The sequence below is a fragment of the Drosophila biarmipes genome, chromosome 3R (assembly GCF_025231255.1).
Source record: "Drosophila biarmipes strain raj3 chromosome 3R, RU_DBia_V1.1, whole genome shotgun sequence".
NCBI classification, from domain to species: Eukaryota; Metazoa; Arthropoda; class Insecta; order Diptera; family Drosophilidae; genus Drosophila; species Drosophila biarmipes.
The window spans coordinates 32673045-32699886 of NC_066616.1; the positions used below are offsets into that span (position 1 = coordinate 32673045).

General features: G+C 47.8%; 2 protein-coding genes across 10 annotated transcripts in view; one reads left to right on the top strand and one right to left on the bottom strand.

The window, feature by feature from the left end:
* Positions 1-13055: 13055 nt before the first annotated feature.
* LOC108025079 (pH-sensitive chloride channel 2) lies at positions 13056-15893 on the bottom strand. The gene is made up of 2 exons (XM_017095338.3): positions 15610-15893; positions 13056-14839 (listed from the first exon to the last, which is right to left on the bottom strand). Exons 1-2 carry the CDS (start codon positions 15725-15727, stop codon positions 13362-13364), a joined length of 1596 nt encoding a protein of 531 aa, XP_016950827.1. The 5' UTR covers positions 15728-15893; the 3' UTR covers positions 13056-13361.
* Positions 15894-21996: 6103 nt separating this feature from the next.
* The window catches only part of LOC108025277 (band 4.1-like protein 4), a 58974-nt gene continuing 54128 nt past the window's right edge, over positions 21997-26842 (top strand). For all 9 annotated transcript variants that reach the window (XR_007764706.1, XM_044092908.2, XM_017095647.3 and 6 more), the window contains exon 1: positions 21997-22741. The gene's annotated coding sequence lies outside the window, so the exon portion shown is untranslated. The remainder of the gene's footprint in view (positions 22742-26842) is intronic.

The following is a 26842-nucleotide window of genomic DNA, read 5'->3' on the forward strand; positions in this document are numbered from 1 at the left end:
TCAGTGCTTCTTCCAGTGGTTTTATTTTAATTAAATAGAATATGCGAGGATCAGGGGTTAATCAAGATGAAAGCTCAATACTTGTGACTTGTTTTACTGGCGACTTGTGTCAATCTTTAATTTATGGCAGCCGTAAATTGTGCAATACTGACTTTACAGTAATATTTTAGGCTCCTATCAATCACCTTCGGGACAGCACAACCAATTAATTAATGCTCTGATAGCTGCTATCTCTCAGACAGTCCGCACAGTACTGTGAATGTGCCAGACCATCCAACAATGCCTGCTAATTGGAAGCATATGCATACGATGTTGCAGCCCAAATCAAATATAGTAAATTTTGAGCGTAGCAATTTATATTGAAAATTCCACATCAAAATTTCTGCTCCAAAAAGTGCGCACAGCAGCAAGAAAACGAAAAGAAAAATCACTTGCCAGGCGAGGGCGAAGAGCAAACAAGCTGTGTATGGGCAACATCTAAATGCTTCCTCGCCCGGTTACTGTGCACACATATCCATCTGGATATCTGTGTCCGGAGGAGCACATGCCCCGGCTCCTTTGGGGGCAACTGGGTTGAAAATGACACACCATGAAATTACATTTATGCCTGCAGTGCAAATACTTTACAGTTATGAACATGTCGCTTTCTGCCACACTGGAAAAAAACTACGATGATATTGCTGGGGTATTATAAATATAAGATCATTTTTTATTTTAGTTTATATTTTTAGAGAATACCTGTGAGTATCTTTTATACGACTGCCTTTGGGTACAAAAATCTGACACTAAAAAGCTAATTCGGCATTATTTTTTATAAATTTACGTATATTTTCCCCCTTTTTCCGTGGACTGGAGCGACGAGGGGCCGTCTCCACGAGACTGTGTCTAATACACTTGAAACTCTCTCGCCGGCGTCTCAATGGGTCGGCGGCGCTGCAGAGTCCATGGATTGAGGTTGCCGATGGGCGGCCTCCCAGTCAGATGTCACTTTTGCCACTTGCAACTTGCAGAATGTGTTGCAAATATTTGTGCACTCGCACATTGCTCATACGCAGCGCAGGACTATTTGATTAAATTAGTGCGAAAGTGCTGGGCACGTCAGTTATTTGCCGGCAGAGTGGCACAACGCAAATGTCGCTGCCATGTTAATAATTAAGCTGACAAATTGCTTCCTGCGGGATTTCCAGCCAGCCCCATCTCCCGGCAAAAGTTATGCAAATATTTTGCTGGCCCGGCAAATAACTGTGTCAACTTCTTGTTCTCCTCGGCAGGACTCGAGTTGTCAGTGGCTTAATTAAAGGCGGACTGCAAGCGAAATTCTATCAAATTGCAAATTGTTTCCGCCTGTAATTCGAGAGCCCCAGCAGAGTCGCCAGCAAGTAAACAAGCCCGAAAAGGCGCTGGGCTGGGCGAGCTGTGGCAGATATAAGCTTGCAACACCTCATTTGAGCGCTTTGTGTTGCAAATTTTTTGCGTATTAAATTACAATTTGCCACGGCTTGTTTGTTGTTCCACTCTGCAGAGGCCGCGGCGGCAGGAACAACACCCGCAAACCAAAGCAAACAGTCCGGCGTCAAAGCGCAGGAAAGCAGACTGGCAGAAGCCGATCCCTGAAAGCGAAACACAATGCCAGCTAAATAAACAAACAGATGCAATGGACGAGTGGTGGGGCTCGGATCAGATACCAGACAGATTGAAATGCATCCGTGAGCCGGGGACCAGGCCCAACCCAATGTCAATGGCGCTGCAAAGTAAGTTTTAATCTCCCGCGACCGACAAAGGAAACTGATGTAATCAATTAACTTGCTGCGATATCCCTCGCTTAAGTTCCTTTGATTGAAAAATATTGCGGAAATCACCCCTCGTAAATTAAGGGATCACTTCAAGAAAAAGGTAATAATTTAAGTTAAATATTACATCAAATTATTGTGAAACATAGTACTTAAAAATCCATTACAATAAATTAGAGCTATATAATTATTTTATAGGTTGTAGGGAATCATTTGGGGTAACCTTTCGGGTCACCAGGCATAGAAATTTTATATATATTATATATAACACTTCTTCCCGTGCATGTATCCAAGTAAAAGTCAATTAAAAGTAATTGCATATCAACATCAATAATCTGTTCATTGAACTCGCACTGTGCGCCTGCGTTTCTCATGATGAATTTGGGGAAGTCTCAAGGAACCTTTAGCAAACCCCGCAGTATTTCGAGTGGGAGTGGGAGTGGGAACTCCAGAGCTCCACAACTATCCAACTGTTACTCCCTCCGCGGCGACTCCTCGCTTAAAGCGGTAAACCCGCATCATGACCAGAAAAAACAAAATGCAAATTTTGAACGGCAGTGAATTTTTCTTTGTTTTTGCTGCTCCGCAACTTCCGCATTGTTGACCATGAATAAAAATTTAACTTCTTATTGTTGGGGACACAAGGCACGTGGGTTGGAGGAGCCCGGCAAGCAAACCAGCACAATCTGGCCATGTTTCGCCATTCCACGCCCACGAAAAAGAAGAACTCGCGCTTCATTGATTTTGCCATTTTCTCGGGGTTTTGGGTTCTGGGTTCTGGGCTCTGGGCTCTGGGTCCGGGGATCTCTGGGGTCAAGTGAAGCGCTCCTCGGCGGGAGCCCGCGTCCAGGCCGGACTTTCTAAATCCAGGACGCCATTAATCTAGCAAGTGTCCAGCAGTATGACTAAATTAATTTTTGTTCTGGTAGCCGACGAACAAGGCAGCACAACTTGTACTCGGTCGTGATTTATAGAGCACTCATTTAGAAAGTTGCTCGGCGAGCAGAGCAAGGCAAAAGCACTGTGCCCGCTGCCTGTTGCACATTGTTCTTGGCATTGGTGCCTGGTTCTGGCCAAGCTCCTTCTTGTTACAGTTTTGTCGTGCCGTTGGTGTGGCTTTTCCTGGTTTTCCCGGTGCCCAGAGGCCACTTTTCGTTGCCGGCTTGTTCTGTTTGAGTTTAATGAATGACATTTGCCTGGCCGGCCGAGTGTGATTGAGTTGTTTTTGACCAGCCTCGATGGGCAATTGGCGGTGGATCGCTGGATCGCTGGAATGGTGGACTGGTGGACTGGTGGACTGCCTGGATCCACGATGGCCGATTGCAACTGTCAACTGGTTAATTGGAATCGCATTCGTCGATGGGTGCTCTGCAAGACCAATTAACTGGGCTCCCGGCCCGTTGCGAATTCATTCATAAATTTCAGGGGCAAATCTTGATTTATAACGCAAGACTTTGGCCTTTTATCGGGCCCATAAATAATGTGATGCGCTTAAGCGTTTTATCGCAGTTTAAAGGGAGCGCCAGTGTTTATGACAATATTTTGGCAGGCACAATATTTTTATACTTTTCATATACACGACATATATTGGCGCTGGCAAGTGGCCAAAGTGAGCAGCAGTGCTGCACACACATTTTGTATTTTACGAGGCTCTTTGGCTAAAAGCGGTTTTTACGGCTTTGTTGACGCTCCCGAGCGCCGCAACAATTTAAGGGTCAGTTTGGGAGCATGTGACAAGCCCCATCAGCAATACAACAGCCGGGAAGTCGTCGTAAATGTCGTCACTTTATACGGGCTGCACTGGGGTTATGAACCAGCCATTACTCTAAGATTGGCGTACTGAATTCGTGTTCACTGTCCTATTCGCTTAGAGAACCATTCATATCTTTGGGTCACGTCTGCTGCTCAAGCACAATGCGGGCTTATCTGCTGCGGATATGGCGTGCGACAAAGAGTTCTTGGGAAAATGCAGATTTTCCAGCTGTTGCATGCCCCTGCTAATTAAGTCAAATCAGCAGTCATCAGGGCCTATCTCGCGGGCAGAGAGGTTTGTATCTCTGCAGAAACTCCACAGATATAGATAGATATTATTTCACAAAGTTAATTCAGTAAATTCCAGTTCCCTCCTACCTTTTTAGCCTGCAAAGAAACGTTGTTTAATGCCACTGCCATATTCCCTAGCTGCCCCTCGATGGCTGACAGTAAGAAAAGGGCCCTCAGCACCCTCTAAATCCTTTCATCACCTGTTTGCCTGCTCTCCGCACTACAGGCAAATTAATTGTTTTTAGCCAGCACCCCTTTTAAGCCCGCAAAGTGGGCCTGAATGTCCTGCGAGTGGCCGGTAAAGCAAATAAATTGAGTTTTGAGCCACAGCCAGTCGTCGTCCGGCGGGAGACAAAGGCCGTGTTGCAGGGGCATTGATGTGGCTTTAAGTGTCAGCAATCATAATGAAATATTGGCAGTGCTGGCAGGCTTTGTTGCCGGCACAAAGGACGACGGCGGGCGGAGTGCGCCGGACACGGCTGGAATATGGCCGGGATATGGCCAGGATATGGCGCAAGCCCCACTCAAAGGCTCAAAGCAAACAGCAGCAAGAATTCGTTTCATCAACCCGATGCAGCGGCAGCAGGGCAACAAGCATGTACTATGTACGCAATTCGTGATAAGTGTCGGCTGGACGGGCGGGTGTGTCTGGAAATTGAAATGCTCTGGAGGATGCAATAGTCCTGCGGATCCGGGACGGCCGTGCCATTTGATATGCCTTTTGTGTGACCCAGTTGACAATCCCCGCCAGGCAGGCCCTGAAAAACAGCCGGGGGCCGTTGTCATTTGCGGCACGTTTGCACGCTGATTTGTTGTTACTTTCAAATTGGATAATTGCTAAATTCTTGCTTATTTTATTGTAATTGCCGGGACGATAAATGTAATAGCAGTCATTAGGAGTCGCCTGGCTTCCGTGCTACGTACGAGCTGCAGCAAACGAGTTGGCCATGTCTTCGGCTGCAGCTCTGGGATACTTGGATACTTGGATACTTTGTTACTTGGCCCAAGATCCGAGGTCTCAGGTTTGCTTTGCATGCTGCCACTCATTAATATTGCGCCCCTGGGGCGAGCAACCAAATTGCAGTTACGTGTGGATGTTGCCGGTGCAGCAGCAACATCGGCACAGCAGCAGCAGCAACTTCTGTTGTCGTCGTCGTCATCAAGTACATGAACACTTTTATGGCTGCGATTGCGATCTGCTGCGAAATTGAAATCGAATTCAATTGGCCGGGGAAGCGTGATTGATAAACTCCGGGGGCATTGACACCCGGGCCTCGAACGATTTGGCATCGACTTCTAATGATTGATGGACCTTACGGTTGGCCTGGCCCTCGTTTATGCATTTAGGTATGCCCCTTCGAGGGGAAAACTCCGGAAAATGCCTTATTAACTTAAAAGGTTCTCTCCCGGTGGAAGGCAGCCAACTTCGCAGCCGCAAACAAACACGAACCAGATAAAAGTGCTGGCTTATTGAAAAAGTTTTGCGACAACTTGCACTGAGAGGCAGACAAGTGAAAGACAAACTCTTCGCCTCAGAAAAGCGACAGTTTCGCGTTTGCCCCTGCAAGTCATGTGCCTAGACCCGGGAATTTCCCGTTGGGGCAGGGCATTGGCCACATGGGACTCCCAGATTGTATAAATTCCTGGGAAATTCTAGTTTAACTGCGCTGAATTTTACTGCGGAACCATAAATTATTCGGCATTGCCAGGGGATAGTTTCATATTTACGAGCTTGCAATATTTTTATGGACCTAAATAACGCAGTTTTGGCTTACTGCTCTTATGATACAGATTAGAAGGCAGCACAAAACTTATTTTACACCATTTAAGGGCATTTCCGTTTCGGGCACTCCTTTGAAGTTCGTCACTTGAACCGAACTTCGGAGACAAGTGGCACGCCCCGCAGCCAAGTCTGGCATTTTAATTTCCTCCCATTTCGCCGAAATAAATGTCCCCTCGACTCGGGCTCCATTAAGCACATTCGGAGGCATCGGCCTGAGCATCCGAGCAAGAGACAGCGGGTCGCATGATTAATTTTAAAGCTTTGTGTAGTGATTACAAGGCGTCGTTCCACTTAATTCGCTGCGAGCACACGACTACGGGCACATCACTAATGACTCGGGGCCTGCCCCAGTTTCGCTTGACTTTTGTGCTCGCTCTAACGAAATTATTTAGCACGGAATTGGAATCTGCAGCATGTGGCACAGTGCGGCGCCTCATTACTTGGTGCTCGGCTCTTTCGGCTCGATTGAAACTCTTGCCACCAGTTTCCAGACCCCAGAGTGCCCCATCCCAGAGTCACCACCCACTTGGCGGCACTTGGCCTCCGCTCGAAAGGAAATGCAGCCTGTGAATGCAGCCAAAAAAAAGCCAGGTCACACAGGGGCACTTGGAGAAACATTACATCAGTTCAGTAACACATTGGTCCAAGGAAATAAAGGTATTTTCTAAAAGAAGGTACTAGCTTTGAGTCACAGTAAAAACAAAGAGGTAATTGCAAACTATAAGAGGTTGCATTAAAGGAAGTACTATGTAGGATAGGTCCCGGGTTCAATACCTTGATTATGATACTTCTTAGAAATGTTGTATCTTATTGATGTAATTATGTTCTAGTCAGGTTTGTCGTATCTTGTCTTATACTGTCTCAATTGGAGCCATCAACTTCCCTATGATTCCAAAGAAAAGTTAAGGCTTTTCAAGTAACCCCCTCTTTTTCCGAGTGTGCACATCCACTTCACACTCCACACATCCACAAGAGCACCACTTAATTCGCTTGATTTGCCTGAAATGCGCCCAAGGAGATGTCTTACATTCGGAGGAAGCCCGGAAGAGGAGGAGATAAGGTGCCAAGCTCCGCCAGCGTTTCTTCATTTGATAAATTCATTACTTTTTCGGTCTGCTCTTATTTATGCCCACATACGTCTTGCCAAATTCTGCTGTACTTTTTCTCGCTCCCGGAAACCCTGACAACTGTTGCCATTAACAACTCGAGCCGAAATCAAGAACGCACCGCATTTTACACGTGCCACATGCCACGTGCTCCACGCTGCTAATGCGTCTCCATGGCCTCGTTGTGCGTGTGTTTTCCTCTGGTTTGACAAAGTTTTTCGGCCATTTGCGGGTGTGTATATATTCATGGGTTGCTGCCTCCCAGGGAAACGCTCTGGCTGAGATACATTTAAATGCTCATCCCGCCGAAGAGCAAACAGGGAAAGCTGCAGCAGCAAAGCCACCAGCTACTAGTCGAAATTCAAACAGAAACCGAAAAGTGCGAGCTGGCAGACGAAAAAGTTTCGATTCGGCCCAAGTGCAAACAAACAATGCTCTCGACAGACTAATTATTTTAGCCAGGAGCAGGCGGAGTCGAGTCAAAGTCGCGGGCCGCCTGAGTCGCGGGATGAAGACACAAACTAATCAAAATATTTTCGCAACTTTCCATTATGAAGTGAAAAGTTGGCGGACTAACGTGGCTCTTGTCTGGGGCTCCGTTCGTTTGCGTTTGCATTTGCATGAACAATGAAAGGCAAATATTTTGCTGCTATTGACATTCATCCGGAGGGTCCGCATTCAATTAAGACAAATTATGAGCGCCTCCTCTCGCGTCTCAAGATTCAAGGGCTTCCGCCGGCGGAGGCGACAGCTGCTCCGAGTCGAAGTCCGAGTCCAAGACCAAGACCCAGCCAAAGTTCAGCTGACGAAGCCGATGATGATGGCTGGTTGACAATCTGCAAAGTGGTCCTTGGACAATTCGGATTATATTTTTATGCTCAACTTCCCGGACGCGAGTATAGTTATTTGTGAGCCTGCACAGCGAGAAAAAGTGGTAGAGAATTGTTATAGATTAAATAATGGTGGATAAGATAAAATGGTTATGGTTCGCATGGTGGATACGCAAAAAAGGTATGTATTAGTTAAATAATCCGATGGTCAAAAAATGTTAGAGTGAAAGTGAAAAACGCAACAACTGCAGTTGTGTAAATGCTTCAACTTCACCCTTGGGCTGTGGAACTGCCCCTCCGCTTCTCCCAGTTCGAGCTGATTTATGAATTTAATTAAAAACGCCAAGACGACACAGGGCAATTTAAGTGTGTTTCGCGACCTGCGGGCAAAGCTGCGTCTTTGTGCGAAAATAAGGTGCTGTTTCTGCCCTTGGCTCGCCAAAAATGCTTCTTTATGACACGAGAAAGCAGGAGCGGAGCAGCGAGCTCCGGGTTTGAGTTATGTGGGCACGTGTTTGTATTTAATTAGCTGCGGCCATGCATCTTCCTGCTATTTCCTGCTATTTGGCCATATTTAAAATGCGCCTTTCAAGCAATTATTTTGGCCCTGCTGCTGGCCATTGTGAGCTTCTCGTTTGGCTAACAAGACGCGGCAACAAAGTCGCCCAGAATGTGTGTGCGAGTATCTTGTTTGGCCGCAGCTCCTGCTTCGCCTGCTGGTGAACCCACATAATCAAGACAAAGCCGAGAGCACGACAGACTGCTGCTACAGTCCGCACCCCCTACGACGCCCTTGCCCGTGGCCTGCTCTTCGCTTGCCATGTTTATCTTTTAACTAATTTTTTTCCATGTTGCCTCTTGGCCCGCGTGCTTTTGGCTTTGTGAGCGCGTGTGTGCCGCTGCACTAAGCTGATGCTGAGTATCTTCTGGTGGAAGTAATGGCCAAGTCGCCGGGTTGCAGTTGCAAAAGTTTCCTGCCGCAACGAGGCGGGCTGAAAGGAGCCCAGAGGGGGGGCCTCGGAATGAGGAGCTTTATCTGCGACAGACTTGCCGGAGAGTCTGGATCATTCACAAATGAGTCACAAATGAAATGGGAGTCTCTTCAGGACCAGCATTCATATTTAATAAAAGCTTCTTAAAATAATTTGGCGAGAGTCTAGGAAATTATTTATACGCTTGCTTTATATACATTTGAGGTTCATTGAAGCACTCAAAGTTATTTATTATATAAATGAAGGTGCGGTAACTTAATGAGGAATATATTTTGTTAGGAAAAAGCATGCTATAATGGATAATGGATAATGATAATGGACTTATATCAAGTAGTTTTGGTTCACATTATTTGTACAATTTATGCCTATATATTAAACGCTTTGCGTACAATATAGCGTGGATTTAGGTGGGAATGTCACAAGAGAACACTATTTATTGGGGTTTTTAGCAGGGGATTTAGAGATATATTATCCCGAAATTCTTAGTCACCATGGGCGTGATTCTCAGGGAAGCTGTACATGATCTGCGCCCAGACAGTCCCAGTCATGCTTGTTGTCTCTGCGCCAACTGCTTAGCGCACTGGGTGCGATAACCGCGACAGGTTGATGCCTCTCTTGATTACCACTTGACAATGTGGCCAGAACAGGGGCCAACGACAGCTGCGCCCCTGGTGGCGCCAGGCTGGGAGGCTGCTGCACTTACACTATCGATATCGTGTTTAATTAAAGCCAGCCTGCCAGCCCCGAATTAGAATGGCTGGGTCTGGGCCAATGGGCCATAAATTGCGGATGAGCGCCTGCCCCTCATCCGGGCCAAAGTTAGCCGCCCCGACTTGGTCCCATTTAAGATAGTGTCACACGGCGAGCAAAACATTTCTCGATAAGATCGGGCGACTCCGTCTCCGAGTTCGTGGGGCACTCCCGCGCCATAAAAACCCAGATACCTTTGTTTGGTACACATATCTATGACAAATGTTCGGCTCGAGTGCGCCGGCGATAAGCAGATACTAATTAATAACCGCTGCCCTCAGGGGAGTTTACAAAACTGGGGTCGTCACATGGCTACCTGCCCGCGAAAGGTATTTGCCAAATGAAATGGCCGTCTGGCGATCTATCGTAATGGCTCAGGGGCGTGGTAAACATAGGAAAATCCGAAAACCAGTTGCATTTACATGGCGAGAAATTTGTGGAAGGGAGGGGTCTCTAAAAGGGCGTACTGAGATGAGAAAGAGGTCTGTAAAGTGGTATGCTCAGATGATAAAAGGAATGTTTTTGATTGGCAACACTATGTATTTGATACTTACACTACAGATTATAATTGCAACCCCTATATCATCTTACAAATTATCAATAATCCTTCAAAGCCTTAAACTTCAAATAGTTTTTTATAGGTCTGCACTTTCATAGGCATTTCCCTACTCCTAGTTTTCTTGCACATAATTTTCCCAAGTGCCCTTGCAATTTTCATTAATTATGACCGCAGGAGCGGCGCTCCGCTTTGCGGCTTCATTGGAAAAACGTGCAAAACGTTTGGGGCCTTCGGGCGATCCAAGGCTCAGGCCAAGTGAATGATTCAAATCTGTGCAGTGTAGTGTGGTGCTGGTGCCCAGGCGCCACCGGTGGAGCTGTTTTTAGTTGCAGCTGCCGTGGTTGCATGCCACCTAATCGCCCGGCGCCATCGTCGTGGTCCGCCGAAAGATCATCGTGGGTCAAGGCAGCGGCGGAGAGCAGCTGGCCCCTGCAGGAGCCTCGGGGAGAATGATGCACTAACGCAGTGCGTTTGCATTCCATTAAATTAGCCGCAGAGGCAGCTCCTTATTAGCACCATAATTTAGAATGCACGCCCACTTCTCGGGGGGTGGGATGCACATCCTCCAGACGCCGTCCTCCGTTCTCCGTCCTCTGTTCTCCGTCCCCCAGAATGGGCGGCTACTGTGCGGTCGCCAGTTTTGTTTGCAATTTGTTAATAGGTTGTGGCATGCAGCATGTAAATACCCCAGACCTGGACGTGGACGTGGATGTGGCTGTGCACGAGGACGAGGACCTGGACCAGGAGCTCGACGTCTCAAGCTGCATTCTCATTAGCCATGCGGTTTGTCCGGACTGGCAACTTAATCCGCTGGGCAGAGGCTTATGCTAATGCCCCGGCCATGATGTGCATTAAATTTGCACACGGCTTTGGCCAAATTAGCCGGTATTGGCCAGTTATTTAAGGCATCTATTAGTCATAAAATCGATTGGCCAGACCCCGGGCTTGGGCTCATTCGCACGCTGCGGCCAAGTGGACGGCAATGGCCCGTACTTGACTTCTGAACCAGCGCCCACCGAGCGTGACTGGACTGGAAATGGAACTCCCTCCATACCCATGCCCATTACCCATGGACACAGACACAGCCAGCCCGAGCTACAAGCTCCAAGCTCCAAGCCCGAAGTCCACGGCCCAGACATCTAGACGAAAGACAGGCTTCAAACACTACAGAATTGGCTAACCAAAACTAACATAACAACAATGAGACTGCTCCCCTTGTTTCTGATTCCGGTGCTCAGATAGGCGAGATCTGAGCTGGGCGCTCCGAAAGCGGCTCGAAATAGAATTTTTCCCACCATCTAAAAATAAACCACTAATGCAGTGGGACCACGACTTTATAATGCTCTCCGAGGATAAGTAGCATAGTGTTCTTGAAGACATTCAAGACAGATGGGATATTTGTCGTTTGTTTGCAAGCAAGTGGGGCGGATATTTATCTTCGATGAAGGGGGCTGTAATCCATTTGGGTAATTCTATTAAAAAGAAACAAGGTGCTTAGCAAGGTAATTTATTGAGAGGTCCCTTTTCGAAAATAGATCTTGGTTTGATTATAATAATTACTTTTCGGTATAAAAAATACACTTATGTACTACCTAATATTATACAATTGTTTTGGAATCTTCTACTTTTCCTATTGGTTATGGGTTGTATAATAATTGTTCTTATAGATTAAACTAGCAGTTTCTTAATAACCATTTGTATGCTTGTCTGCAAGCCATCCCATCACTTCCCTGTCCCCCTTAAAACCCCACGGCTCGGTGGGAAACCCCATCCGAAGTCTAAGTAACGCATTACAATAATTGTGTCTTTCGTGTTGGTTCTTTTGTTCGTTGCTTATTAATTTATCCATTTGTATTTGGAGTTGCCCGCTTTGCGGTTGGGCCCGGAGTCGGTGGCATTTACATTATAACTTCATGGTTGAGAAGCGCGGGACGACGTGTGGGAGCCTCGAGCGGTCGCAAGTGACTGCAAATTATACGGCCGGACCACATAATATTAAATGAAAATGTCTGTAATTCTCATGTGCAAAGAGGAGGGGCCCCGAGAAAAAATCGGGAAAAAATGGCAAAGCAAACGGACTGAAGCACTCGCTTATTATGCAGCTCATTTGCGAAGAGGGGCCAGTAGTTCCCGCGGATTCACTTATTTTCTCGGTCTGCGGACTCGGAATCGGGAGTCGGGAGTCGGGAATCGGGAGTCGGAAGTTAAGCTAAACAAATAGGCGGCGTGTAAATGAACTCCGGGCTGACCCATTATGCGCCCAATCGATAAAGAAAAGTGCTGTTGAGGGAGTTGAGCCCCGTTTTGGGTCGTTGTGTTTTTTGGCCTCCCCGGGAATCGGGTGCCGATTGATAAGTACACAGCGGACAGCTGTTCGGGCATCTATCATGTGGCGGGCTTACCGCCTGACATGGGAACATCCGGTGGTCGGAACGCCTCGAACTGCCCTCGCTGCGAGTTCAATAAACTTGTTGAGCCTCGAAAGTTTGAGGCTGCCGGAGAGTTTTCAGCTGCCCAGTGGCCAGCGCATCCACCTCCTCTTCTCCAAGGGAAAAGGAGGCCCAGTGGTGCGGCGATACACTTAATTTTGACAGATTACATCTCATTATGTGCACCTCGCGGCGGTGTGTTGGCCAAAACGAGTTCGGGAACGAGAGGCCGAGATTGATGGCCCGACAGCGGGTTTGCATAGTAATGCGCTGTGCACTGCGGATCGATCTAAGTATGGACACTGGAAATTAATTCCCATTCTCACCGCCGACGAGCAGGCGGAATTATTTGGCATCAGCCGCGGAGATCGCAATAGCACATTGTTTATTGCCCGGCGAATTGGAGTTCATTTATAAGGCAATTTAAAATCAATTTACGTGTTGCATGAGCCGTTAATTTATCAAGGGAGCAGGCGGTCGCCGGAGACCGTGGATCCAGTAGATTCGACGGATTTCCCGCCCTGCTCCGGAGGAGGACCGGCCACCAGCAACCGCTAGACTTTTCAACAGTCCCATCATCATGGCCAATTAATTAGGAATCGAGCCGAGCTGCAGTGGGGCGTGCTGGCATTATGATTTTTTCATTGATACAAATATAGCCGGCTGGCTGCCCCGTCATCGCCCGAGTTTTATGGCCCATCCGCGCTGCTAATAGGAGCGTATTTATCAGATCTGTACGTGCCCCAGTCGGGGGAGGCGTTTGTTGTATCAAAACATATAATTTATTAGGAGCAAATACAGACTACATAACACGTACGGTCGGAAGGGAGGACTCCCTCACCTGTCGGGGATTTGTGGACCGAGGGCATACAACACTTGCTTAAAATTCGGCTGAAAGCAGCTTGGAAATATTTATTGCAATACACGGGTTTTCACAGGTTATTAGTGGCTATAGCGAATTTAGTCGGGTGCCGAGTTTTAAGCAAGTGTCATCATACCTTCAGGAACTAAGGCTAATGAGGCGGGGTGAGGATGCTCCAGGATCACAGAAAGGCCCTCTGTCAGACGAACAAGGTTCCTCAAAGGCAGTAGACCAGGGTCCAGAACAGGGCGTTGAAGACGATGAAGGCCAGGGGAAAGACGAAGCGCATCTTGCGGTCGATCCACAGGGACACCTCCTTGGGCGTCATGGTGGCGAAGGTCTGGGCGGGCTTCTCCTTGCTGGAGTCCGCGGACGACGAAGTGGAGGTCTCGTCCTGCTCATCCAAGCTTATGGCTGAATCCTCGCGACTGAGACTGCCTCCTATTATGATAGGCGTCTCTATGGTGATCACCGTGTTGGACTTGTCCATGCTGGTGGTGCTCATGGTACTCATGGTGCTGTCGGTCCTCTTATAACCATGTCGACGATGCTTCTTCAGATGTGGCACGAAAGTGGACTTCACGATGTACTTGGTGGTTCGCTTCTTGAGCTGCAGGTCATTGTTCCGCCTCCAAATGGTGTTCACGAAGGCGAACTCCACCAGGCTGCCGAAAATGAAGATGGTGCAGACCAGGAACCACACCTCCGACATGGTCACGTAGCTCACCTTCATCAGATTGTTCTCCTGCGACAGGGACAGAGTGATGAAGGACAGCAGGGTGGTGCAGCCCAGGGTGGTCCTGGCCGGAGTCTGATCCGCCTGCAGCCAGAAGGACACCCACGAGATGGTCACTATCATGACCGAGGGCAAAAAGTAGTCGATCACATAGTAGCCCACTTCTCGGGTCAGCAGAACGGTGAAGCTAATGATGCTGTAGTTGCCCTCCAGGGAACCGTGGGTCATGTAGGATCCGTTGGAGACCCTGATGGACTCGTTGTACAGGGAACCAATCAGGTTGTACTCCGTCAGCTGGAGCTGCTTGTCGAAGGACACGGGGTTGTTGGTCTCCCAGTGGAGCTGCACCAGCGAGGTGTTGTACATCCAGCTCTCCAGGATCGTGGTGCACTTTTGCTCGTCGAACGGAAACTTCTGGAAGTCCATCCAGCAGTACAGGGCGGCCTGCAGCCTGGTGGAAGTCAGGACAGTGCCGTTCGGATAAATGGTGGTCAGTTCGTCCTTGGCACTGGTGCCCAAGACCGTGGAGACCTCCTCGTTGGTCAGGAATATGTGGGGCACCCAGAGCAGCTTCTTCAGATCCGCCTCCCCCATAATGGGCTGCCGGCGGTTGGGCAGGTAGCTGGAGAAGGCCAGTCGCGGGTCCAAGTACCTCAGCTGCAGCAGACCCTGCACCGTGAACTGCAGATCACTCGAGTCCAGGTTCTTCATCACGTAGATGTAGAACCGGGCGTAGATGTCCATGGGGACCTGCTCACCATCCGCGTTGTACACGGCGGGTGGAACCATCTTGTCGTAGCGACATCCTGCGGTGAGGCGCGTCAGCATCTCCATTTGCGACATGGATTCTGCCTTCGCCAGCGAAGGACAATTGTTGACGGTCGACTGGGACAGGTTTATGGAGACATTGAAGGCGTCAGAGCTGTTCAGAGGGGACAGCACAACCGATCCATTGGCAGCTGGTGGGAAAAAAATGCAAGTAAATACATCAAGTTGTGAAATAAATCAAAGATCATATGATATAATGGGGAAAATTACAAAAAACTTATATTTCGTTGGTATTATTTTTAAAGAAACATATATATAGCATATATAGTATAGTAGAGGACACGTGCATTCCATACTGTTATTGCAATTTGATTGATACGTTTTTTGAGTGCAGATAATTTTTATTACTATTCACAATAATCTAGAAGAACTAGCAATAAATATTGTCTAACAATGATAAGGCAATTAAAGTACCTACGAAAGTTTAAATAATTTTATTCTGAATATCCTGACACCAAAAATGCTTTTTTCGAATATTAAAAATAGTTCTGCCTAAAATATTTAGAATATTTTGGATATTTTCAAAACGAAATATGGTTCCAACGGATTACAAATTGTGAAATTAATTAAAAGCCCCCTGATGAGAAATCAAAACTTGTCACATGATTGTAAGCTGGGTAAAAATGATAAAGTTAGTAATATTCTGATAAGATGGGCTTAAATTTTATTTCATATTTCACTTGATAAAATTACTGTTCGTTGAAAAGTCAGTCACAAGACAGTTGATTGAACTTGAACATTTTTAGGTATCAGGTTGTAAGGTGTCCATTTCTATTAAAATTGAATTGTAAGACCAAAATTATTTGTTGGGATTTTCTTTAGGAATTTAACTAAGTATTTTTTTGAGTTCGGAAAATAAGTGTAACTAAGGAAAAATTCCAAGAAGGTCCTTTTGTCCTACCCAAGTTCTGCTGAAGATCGCCCAGAATCACTCCTGCCGCACTCGATAATCCCAAGCAGCTGATGATGAGTACGGAAATTCCCAGAACATCCATTCTCCGGTTAGTCATTTCTGGCATTTCTTCTGAATCACGGGACTCAATTAGTACTTTTCCAGGAGTGCGACGACTCGCGACGGTTTTCTATTTTCTTTTTCGCGCGCTGCGGTCCCACGGCCATGCGCTGGGCCCTTTCTCGATCAACTATTTGACTTTTTGTCCAGTTCGCAGTAGCAGTAGCAGTGGCAGTAGCGGAGTTCGTTTGGGCTCGGGGCTTCGCGGTCGCGGGTCTTCGTGGAGCAGCGCTCCGTTCTGCGTAATATCTATTACTAACTTATTTATTTTAATTGCGAGCGGCTTTTAATTCTTCGCCACTCCTGACAGCTTGTTCGGCCAATTACTGTTGGGTGGCTCCCGGCTCTCAACTCCCGGCCTTATCGCCGCTGGCCAAAATCGCCTGTAAGTGGCCGGCTTTGGCCCCACCTGCCGTGTAATGCCGTTAATTGCGGTTATCACTCCGGCGGAGAGAGCCCGAAAATGTTTGCTCATGTCTCCGGACTTTTGATTAAGTGGTCGGTGCGAAAACGCCAGCGACGTCGGCGAGCGGTTCTTATTTTTATTCGCCCCCGAGATACAGAGATATACGCTGTCGCACTTCAGTTAAGCGGACCGATCGCATAATTGATGATGACCCATTGTCAGGAGCGGTTCGCTGGCGTCTATTTTTGGCACAGGTATTCCTGCATTTGGCCCGATCCGATTTGATTAGCCGCGGCTATCCAACGGATGTTGACGAGTGCTCTTGGGTCTGGAAAGTTCTGGTTGGCAACGGGCCTCTAGAGCCATTCGACTGTCTCACCAACTAGGAATTATCACATAGGGTTTATCGTTAAAGTATTAATCACTAATTAATCAAATTAACTTTACTATAAATAAATAAAGGCAAATATAAACAAATAAATAATGCTCCTAAGCAAATATTCTCAGGTTGAAAGATCGAAGGAAACGACGAGAAGTTCTTCAGTGAGCACTGCTCAGTGCATCTTTGGGCCCTCGAATCCAGGCAGGGCGTAGTTCTCCTGCCCCTCGTCAGCTCTTCGTTTTAATGAAGCGTTTGCCCACTTTTACCAGGAACAAGAACAAGACCCCAGACTGCCTCCCGCTGTTTGCTTCATGAGGCCCATAAAAATTTACGACTTCGAAACAGAGACGCAGAAACAAAACTACGCCGGAGTGCACTACGCAGGGCTGCGACTCCCGAGGCATCCACACCTCACTCCAGTTCCCATTCCAGCTCCAACTCCACTCCCAGATCCGTCGGTCGTTAATGCAGTCGGATAATTCCTGAATCACGAGGAGGCACGTGGCACGTGCACCAGGCCCATAACATCGCAGATAGTTGGAAAATCGCAGCAGATTGGACTCTTTAGCAGGTAAATGGATGGCTATATCAAGTGTTTACCCGCCATTTAACGGGCGCAAACTTAATTTATAACATTTGCCATTCGATCTAGTTTGAGAATGATGTACTACCATGCAGAAATATTACTATTATATGGGCTTATCACACGGTTTCCCAAGTTTGACCCGTTGAACCACCCAATAATGTAAACAATATGTGTGATTGAGCAATAAAGATCGTTTTTTACGGCAGTCGATGTCTCTTCTAATCGGAACATATATTTTGGAATTTATTTTCTGGATCGCAGATAGGCCAGCAAACTGTAGCGACACCCATAAACCATGTAACCCACTGCACTGCTGATAGTGAGGGTATCCCACCATCGCTCTGGCCGCAATCTCGGCACTAACAAGGCAAATTAAAAATGTTTACAATCTAATTTTCACAACACTCGGCAGTGATTTCGACGGAAAGTGGGCGTGAAAGTGGCGCTGATTAGATAGACCCAACTCAGTGGATGTCCAGCGTTTATGGCAGCAGTAGCCGGCAACTTGAAATCAATTAAAATCACTCACTCAGGCCATATAAATGCAGTCCGTTCAACTATTTAATCACCTTTCCCGTGCGGAACAGCACTCCCTCCTTCGTATTTCACTCCTGTGTGAGCCGAGGCCATGCTCTTTGTTTTGTTTGAACAAAGTCCCTGCTGGCGCATTAATTTAAGCCGCCTGGAACATAAAAGCTGCTCGCAAAACTAAGCCGATTTAAGAGCACATTTGAATTCAAATGCCGCACGGCCAAATAAAAACTAAACGGATCCTTTTCCCTTTTCTCGCTGTGGCAGCGCCCGAGTCTGGCTCTGAACCGGGCCGAAAGCGAGTTAAATGGCACAAAAACTGTCTGCAAAGTTTGCGTCTGAAGTTTTTAGTTTCGGCAATGCAAAAATTATAATCCTTTAAATGGCAATCGAGCGTTCCTGAACAGCCGAAAGATTAAGCCCGAGGAGTGCTCTCTAATTATGCTTGTATGCCCGCAATCGAGGGCAGATAAATGAGGTTATAAATGGCAGGATGGGAAGGAAGGATTTTTTGGTAGTCAGAAAGTTGTTCCTAAATTGTATTATATATATATATATCTTGAAGATATATATCATATCTTATATCCATCCATTAATTTCTATTCAAATCCATTATATTTTAAAGATTTTAAATAGTACTTTGAACGTTCACATTTGACTTCAGACCCATCTATCATAATTTGTTGACACTTTATTATCATTTCTGGTTAACTTAACTCAAAAACGAACAATATGGATGCGATATCATGTATTCAATGGTTTTCACTGCGAATTTCATTCGTGTTTTCGGGTATCCCACCTTATCGCGCCTTTGCTTTATTGCATCCAATCCTCGTCGAGAAGCCCCATATAAAGAGGTGAGTAATAGTCGTCGCCTCTGTAATTGCGGGGTATGTCGGCGTGGGCGGTGGCGCTGGAGGGGGCGTGGCTGACCGCCACAGCAATTAAGGCTGCCCAGACTGCCCGCAGACGCTGGCCAGGTTGACATCACTGGACAATGGGGCATAAATCACACGAGGCGGCGACTCACAAGGACACTTGGTCGGGTCCTCGGACCTTGAGGAAGGGGTACGAGGTGGGTTTGAGCTTGTGTCATGCCTTGGGTCCCCGGGCTTTTACTACTGTTTCAGCTGGTGATTCCCCTTTTATTTTATTTTACTTTATTATTCCTGCAGACTCTCGCTGCTTTTATCGGTTTTTGTATGTCGGCGGCGGATGCCGGCAGCGCTATTTTCCGCCCTTCCGCTTTTCCTTTTCGATCTTGGCTTTTGCCTCTTTGTTTCTGCTGGTGCTCCATTATTGTTTCCTTTGATTTATTTTCGGTTTCAAGTGATTTCCGCCAGCACTCAACACTTTATGGTTGTTTTCGCCTGCTCCTGCTTTTCCCATTTTTTTGGCGCTTTTTCTGTTGCATTTCAAGCAAAACGTTCAGTGCAAACATTTGTCATTTGCGGGTTTGCGTTGGTTTTCCATCGGACGCCGGGGTCTCTGGGGTTTTCCTCGTGGTTTCCCTTTGCACTTTTGCCCGGCTTTTGATTTTGACTTGCGGTGCTTAATCGCCGGCGAGCGTCTGCGGACTTTGTGTTTTTAAATGCAGATCTTGTGCTTATTCTGTTTCGGTTTCTGTTCGGGCCATAAATTTGTTTGAATTTTTTGCTGGTAGTCAGCACACGTAATTGAAAGCAGCAGGGCGGCCTTTCGGCTGCTGCCGGCCATTTCAGTGAGCCAGTTTGCATTTCGGGGCCAATTCGCAGTGCCCAATTCCCGATTCCGCACGGTTCAATGGCACTGCACTGAGGCCATTGATTAGGGTTCTCTCCTCCAGAACCTCTCGGCTGGTGGCTTACCGAAAGGCTGAAGTCCAGGAGATGCCTTCGGGCCACATCGCTGCCTTGTAATCTGTCAAAATTGGTTGCGTTCCTGCTAAGCGGAAGTTCGCACAAAAAATGTGCCACACTAAACTGGTTATTTAATGCTGCACCGAAAGAAAGAGATCTTAAAGTGGATGAGGGTCTTGAGTTCCGAATTTGACAATGCAAAAGGGACCACATCTAACTGGAGTGCTTAAGATACCTAGTAAAAAAGGGAAGTTGAAGAATTCATATTTATATTTCAGTTATGCCATGTATCTCTTGGCTCATAGTAACTTAATTTCTCTTAGTGCACACTTTGTTAGCCGGCTCGCAGTTCAATGTCCTCGGTGGGCGTGTCGATTGACTTTGAAAACCGCCAGCTCTTCTCCGCTGTGTTTTTTCGCCCTGAGAATATGCATTTAATGTCTGCAACGATGGAACAACTGGCACTTGAATGCAGCCAGCAGTAAGTCAGTCACACACTCGCTCCTCACTTGAAACTGAAAGTTATAAGCCCGGCCCGGCATAAATTATGACTCTAATTCCCACTCCCAGGCCAACTTTCACGCCGAGTCAACGGCACTGTATCTGCGAGTCCGTCAAACCAGCCGGCGGTAATTGATCACGATGTGACAAATATTTATGCATGAAAACTGAGCCCCGGTATCTCCTAAGCTGCACAAATAAACACGAAGAGCAGCAAATTCGTATTAAGCGATCAATAATCGTGGTAAAGGCGGCAGAGTGACGCCGGGGGCGATACGGCCAAGGAAGCACAACGCACAATCCGGCGAGGCACTGGGAAGGGAGACTGGCACCGGGGCCAGAGACTGGTTTTGGGCCTGGCTCGTTGCAGATAAACAATAGAAGAGCTTAGTCTTAGAGGAAGGGTCAAACGCCGGGGGCAGCACGGAGGAGGGGACGGGAAAACCGCAGAGGAGGAGGATGCGCCTTCGCCAGGGCCCCTGCCCAATGATGATGATGATGAGCATAGCAAATACAAATTATGGCTGAAAAGCGCTACGTAAATACTGCAATCATTTTAATAGACCAAAAACGGCGGCGCATAAACCATAAACCAAACGCCACAGAGCCCGCAGAGGAGGCATCTCCGCATCTGGACCTGGGGACCTGAACCTTTGAACGCGCTGGACAGCCGAAACGTTTTCCATGGGAAGCTGCAGTTGCAGGCGTTCTGCGATGTTGCAATGTTGCAACAAGCTGGCACGCGAGCGGCACAAATGATGCGGTTTCCTCGATTTCCTCGGTTTCCTCGGCTTGCTCGGCACTTGCCCAAGCTTAGCAGGGAAATTAGCGTAGATAAATATTTCAGAGGAAATTCCACAGCCGATGACCACTGATCGATAGGCAGGGGGTGTGTACTCCGTGGATTTCTGCGTTTCAGCTCGAAGAGTGCGCATTCCGATGAGCCTCGGTCACTTGCGGTTTGCAAATTGCAGGCGGCGGAGCGAGGGCTCCTTTCCCCAGATCGCCTGGGCTCCTGCCCGGATCGCTGGCGTTCTATGGGGTGATTTGTGCCTGATAGACAGCTACAAGCGCACTTAATGCCCGCGAGATGAGCGGCGGAATGGGCATGTATCTTTAGCCATCACTCGGCGTGCAAGATACAAAGCAGATGCTGACTAACCCCGGTCGGAGTGCCGCAGCCCCTCCCCTGCAGCCTGGAGTATCTGTATCTGCTCCCCACCCCCCAAAGAACTCAACCAAAACCGACTGCCGCCCCTGTCAATTCCGTGGCATTTATTTTCGTAGTCTTCGCCGGCTGAACGGCTCTCCGGCACTCCAAAGTATCTTTCTCTGGAGTGGTTTTCCCGGCGTGGGGCTCTCAGTGTGCGCATGCGCTCTCCAACTCTCCACAGCTCTTGCGGTTTGTTTTGCTCCACTCGTTCGTAACACGTCCAGTGCTGAAGGAAAACTCAGTTAACACTGAGGAAGGGAAAGTCGAATAATACGCAGACTACTCCTTTGCCCTTTCACCTATGAGACACTCCCACTTAGGACCATAAAAACATAATCTTTAGAGGACCCAATGAGCCCTAACTAATGAATAGTCGACCACTGTACTCAGTCTTTACTAGTTGTTGAGCAACAACACCTATTGGCTAATAAGACAGCCTTAAAGCATTAAATTCGGCTATGAAAAACTTAACTTACTGCCGCACTGAATCACCCTGGGACCATAATATCACACTCTTAACCATACTTAGCCCCCGGTGCGTAACGCACTTTATCGAAGACTAAAAGGCGAGTAGGCACCGCCGGCAGTACAAGTTCTAAGCCATTCTTAATGCCCAACTCTGGCCCACGTGCTGATTGTATCTCTCTCCCGCCAGCCGGCGTGCGGAACTCTCCACAGTTGGCGCCAAACGTGCCGACGACTCCACTCCGGGTGGCAACACCATCCACACTCGCGGTCCACCCCAGCGGAACAGGTTCCACCCGGGGGCTCAGCCAGGCGGCTCCAAGTCGATTTTCGAGCAGTTGCTGTTGGACCGTCGCACGCATCGCACGCTGCAGCGGAAGCACTGGCTCTGGCTCGGATCGGGACGCGCATTCCATAGGCTGGGTTTCGGATTTCGCATTTCGGCAGTCGTCGTCGCATCCGTCGGTTCGCTCCGCTTGATCGGTTGGCTGGCAACGCAAGCTCAGCGGTTTCGCTGCACTCGGCAGTTGTGATTGATGGACTGCAGTTGCTCCGCCAGCGCTGACCTCCAACCCTTGACCCCCAAGACAATCGAATTCAGTGACTTCTAGGGGTCTCTTTTACGAGGGTCCCGCTGACCGTTGATTCTAAAAAGAACAGCCATCAGCGCCAGAATACATCAAATAAAAACGTTCAATTTCGGCCTTATTTTCGTGCCCGGTGTTTCCGTTTTCGCCTTTCTCGAGCCTGCCGACGTCGTGTGCGCGGTCTTCATAAATTATACAAGAGCGCATTTCGCGAACGACTTGCAAATAAATAAGCATTTACGCTTTTATTATTGCCCGGCGTGTGTGTTGTTTGTGAGTGTGTTTTGGCGCAGGAGCCGGGGTTCCGCGGAATCGCTCCCATGTGGCGCAGGCCGGAGGAATAAAGCCGAACCGAGGGTTCCCACTTAAATATCATTTTCGCATACAATCAGCATCTAGCCGTAAAGGGCGCTCGTCCCCATAAATATTTCGGATCCGCTCTGATTTGTGTGTGCTGATAAGCCGGTGATTGCCAGGCACAAGCAGGCCCCCGTAAAAGACATCTCAAGCAGGTAAGCAGGGGGCGCGCCTATAAGTCATCATATCACGCACACTGAACCCAAGCCGAGCCCCAGTGCATTGACATCGCGGCGGCGTTATTATGCAAATGTGGGGATAGCGAAATGAGCAGCGTGTGCCTGCATCCTGATGCATCCTCGTCACTATTGGCTTTGTCATACGCTCGTCTTTGTCCAGCTGTCAGCCCTCACAGCCCCCAGTGCCAGCGATCTGCATAATTGGAGCACGGCGGGCCGGGTGTCTCTAACTGGCTCTAATGAATAAATAAGTGCCACTAATAGTTTTCGCACTTCCTGTTCTCGGACATCAATTTGCACGCGTCGTTGAATCGCCTGCTGCATCTGCAACATCTGCGGCAGCAACATGGCACTACAGCCTCCAGTTGACAATATTTAATTATGAAGCTGCAATGCCGATAACCTAACTGTCCGACTCTTTTCCATTTTCCCCACAACTCGCTGGAGTTCCGTGGGCTGGCTGCACTGAAAAGCTATCTATTAGCGTGTTTAGTAGAAGCTATTACTATAGCTTGTTACTAGGAGAGGTATTACAAAGCTAATACTTGGCATATTCGAGACTTAAGAACAATCCCCAAAATAGTTTCTAATGCTTATTTACTCACACCCTTTAAAATCCCATCATTTTGAAGCCAAATATAATAACATCTTTTCCTTTAACTATTCTATTCTGATTGCCTAGACAAAAGTAGCAACTTCTTCATGGCTAATTGTGAATATTATTCATTTAAATTTATTTATCATTCAGTAAACTATTTCTGCTAGTGTGGATAAGTCAATTCCCGCAATTGTGGTTCTTGCAACAGCAACTTTAACTGCTGATGTTGCTGCTGAGTTGCCGCTGAGTTGCCGCTGAGCTGCCTCTGAGTTGCTGCTGGCTGTGTTGTCATTGTCAACGTCATCATCGTTGTCGTAATCATTTTCGCTGCTCTTTCCCACACAAATCGGCATAAAAATGTTTTCATTTTGCGCATTTACTTTTTCTCCGTTCTTTGAGCGGAGCAAGGAGAAATGCTTTCTATGGAAATCTTAGCGTCGCCATGGCAAATGCTGTCGCAATTATTTCGGGAAATATTTTTACTGCCAACTTTTTCCGAAGCTGTGAGATTGCCTTTTTATTTCGGGTACATTTATTTTATTAGCTCAGGATATGGCTGAAAATTCGACTTGATATCGGACTACATGCAGCTCGGCCGCACATTTATGCGAATATTTTTATTTGCACCTCCGCGGCAGAACCATTTCCTGTTTGACAATGTTGTGCAGCGGATGCCCCATCATAGTTCCCCCAGATAAACATCGGCCAGACAAGCAGAGCACTCGAGTGACTTGCGCAAATAGCCAAAGTGGGGAAAAGTGAGCACAAAATAAACAGAATTTTCAAAGAACTTTCCTGTGACTTCCTCATTTGCTTATCAGTGCCGCGGGAATTCGGAATCCGGGCGGGGATGGTGGGGATGGTGGGGAAGCTGCCTCCGCCTGATTTCACTCACGCAGACTCATCAACTTTTAATTAGTTGTAATTTGTAAATTCAACGTCAAACACCGACCACGCAGTCAGTCGGAAGATGTCGCCGCCTTTGAAGCTGCCGCGGTGCGCTGACGATGATGATGTTGCCCCGACTGACAGATTGCTGATAAAGGCTTCCCTGTTCCCCGTTGCCCGTTTCCCCATCCACCCATTAGCCATCCAAAAGCCCTGGTTAACCCTTTCAGCGCCTCTAATCGCGGTCTTCAAGAGCCGCAAAACACCCATCCATCAGCGATGAGCGGCAGCTGTCAGCGGGTTCCTCCGGTTAGAAAGGATTGGCCATCGAAATTTGACAAAACTGTTTCGGTTATAAATGACTCTTTGATGGTCATAAGCGGTGCCCAAAACGACGAATTGATTGGGGCATTGAAAACAAGGGGAGCCACTCATTTCGGGTGTCACATTAAGCGGGACGACAAGCACTTTAAGGTTTGTTGCCCACTTCTCATATCACTAATCGCTGGCCAGGGTCGTAAATCCGCTCGACTGATTCCCATCTGCGGCAATAAAATAATGCTCCACCAAACTACTCAGGTTTGGTATCCACTCTTTTAATTAGTGACATTATAAATGTGGGTATATGGGGGCACACTGTACGTACGCATCTATGGGGCTGTTCTAAAAACAAAACTTTACGAGCTAATTTTATGGCTCTTGCAAATTTATAGACTTTTGGCTCATGTGACACAAAACTAACAACGAGCTCGGGCAGCAGCAACTTTCCTAACAACCTCTATAAATCCCCTGGCTCCCAGACGAGGCACTTAATTAATTTCTGTAAAAACTTTAAGAACAAAGGGCTGTTCACGTTGCCGTTGCAGTTGCTGCGGCTCAGTTCGGATCCTATAGCCTAGTTGTTGCACGTTAATTTCCAATTTGAGGCGAAAAGAAAATAGGAAAAAGGCGAACGAGTAATGTCATACATAGCAGTATAGCAGTATTGCAGTATAGCAGCTATGGAGCAGCAAAATCAAAGCCCAAAGAAACAACGACGACGACAACTTCGACGGCGGACAACACAACAGTAGAACTAACTGCAAATTTGCAGCAGCGAAGAACCAACAACTTGGAGCTCGGCAACGCAGCAGAGGAGCTTGCACCAGTTTCCCAACTGCAGCTCGCCTGGCGTTGTTGTAGTTGGGAACAGTTACCTGGGCGCTAAACAAAAAGACAAAAACTGGAAACGGGGGAAAACAAAAAGGAAACCGGGGGGAAAAACTGCGCACAGTAACCAAGTGAACCAGGCTGAGCAGAGATGAGAAGTTGAAGCTGTACACTTGGGGAAAAACTGGAAAACTAGATCGGGGAACTAGAATGCACGGTGCCACAGAGGAAAGTTGGGTAAGGGTTGCCAGAGTGGCAAAATGTGGCAATGATGCCAAGCGCTCAATGAAGCAAATGTTGGCAATGGTGCCAAGTGCATCAGGCACCAACAATGATGCCAATTAATCAAAACTGCCAACCCTTTGTACGTTCAATGAGAAGCTAAGTTTGAAGCAGTTTTACCCTTGGTATACGAAGTTTCTGAATCTTTTTGGCAGGCTTTTCCCCCTGTGCACTTTTAGCCTGATGCTGGCGCGGCGAGGAAAGGCTTTAGAAAGTAGCCGAAGGAGGTGGAAGAGATAGATGGCAGCCATCCCAAACCCGCAGCCAAACCCGTTGGCAGCTCGGCTCACTTCTCAGCCTTGCGTGATGCAATTGCCAGCGCCGGAGCGCCAAAAGATTGAAAGCAAACGACAGCCACGTAACTAGAACACTTGACTGCTTGGTGCCTGGTGCTGCTGCGGATGACGATGGCGATGGCGATGCCTCTGCTGCAACAATTTCCAATTAAAGCAGTTACTGCTGGAGTCGGAGTGGCTTTGGGATCTGGGATGTGGAGCTGGGATCTCAGAGCGGCGAGCTGGGAGTTGCAGTGCGCTTATGTGTCGCTTGCGCAATCATCATACGACGGCCACTTCTGACAGCTGCGACTGCAACTGCTCGGGCTTCTATTTGATTTTCTATTGCCGCGGCGGGCTGCGCCGCGGCGAGTTTCTTGCGACAGGAAGCCATCCGTAATGGGCCTTAAAATACACATTTTATGCCCAGCTAACCATCCCCAATTAGAGCTTTGGGCTAATTGCAGTGACGCATAGTTGCGCATTACCGCGACAGCTCCCCCCGACGAGCTCCAGCTCGAAATCCATCCATCGTCCAGAAATTGGACGCTCCCAGTGGACAAGTCGGAAGCTAACGGCAGCGCGGTTCGAGCTAATTGATCATTAGGTCCATTTCCGCCGCGAGACTTTGCGACTTCAAAGTTGCGGCCACAGAGTTTCTTACCCTTGACTGGTTGGATTTCCTCTGTCCTATGCGCTACGTAAGTAAGTCATAAAGTGGCAACTTTTATGACAACCGAGCGCATGTTGCACGCAATCACCTGGACAGGCCGAAATTCCAGCGTGGATTTCAGCTGGGTTGGGCCCTCTCTACAAGGTAGATTTCCCTGCATCGACGTCCGCGGGGGCAATCGCTTTTTATGGCTGCTCTCTGGCTAGAGCCCA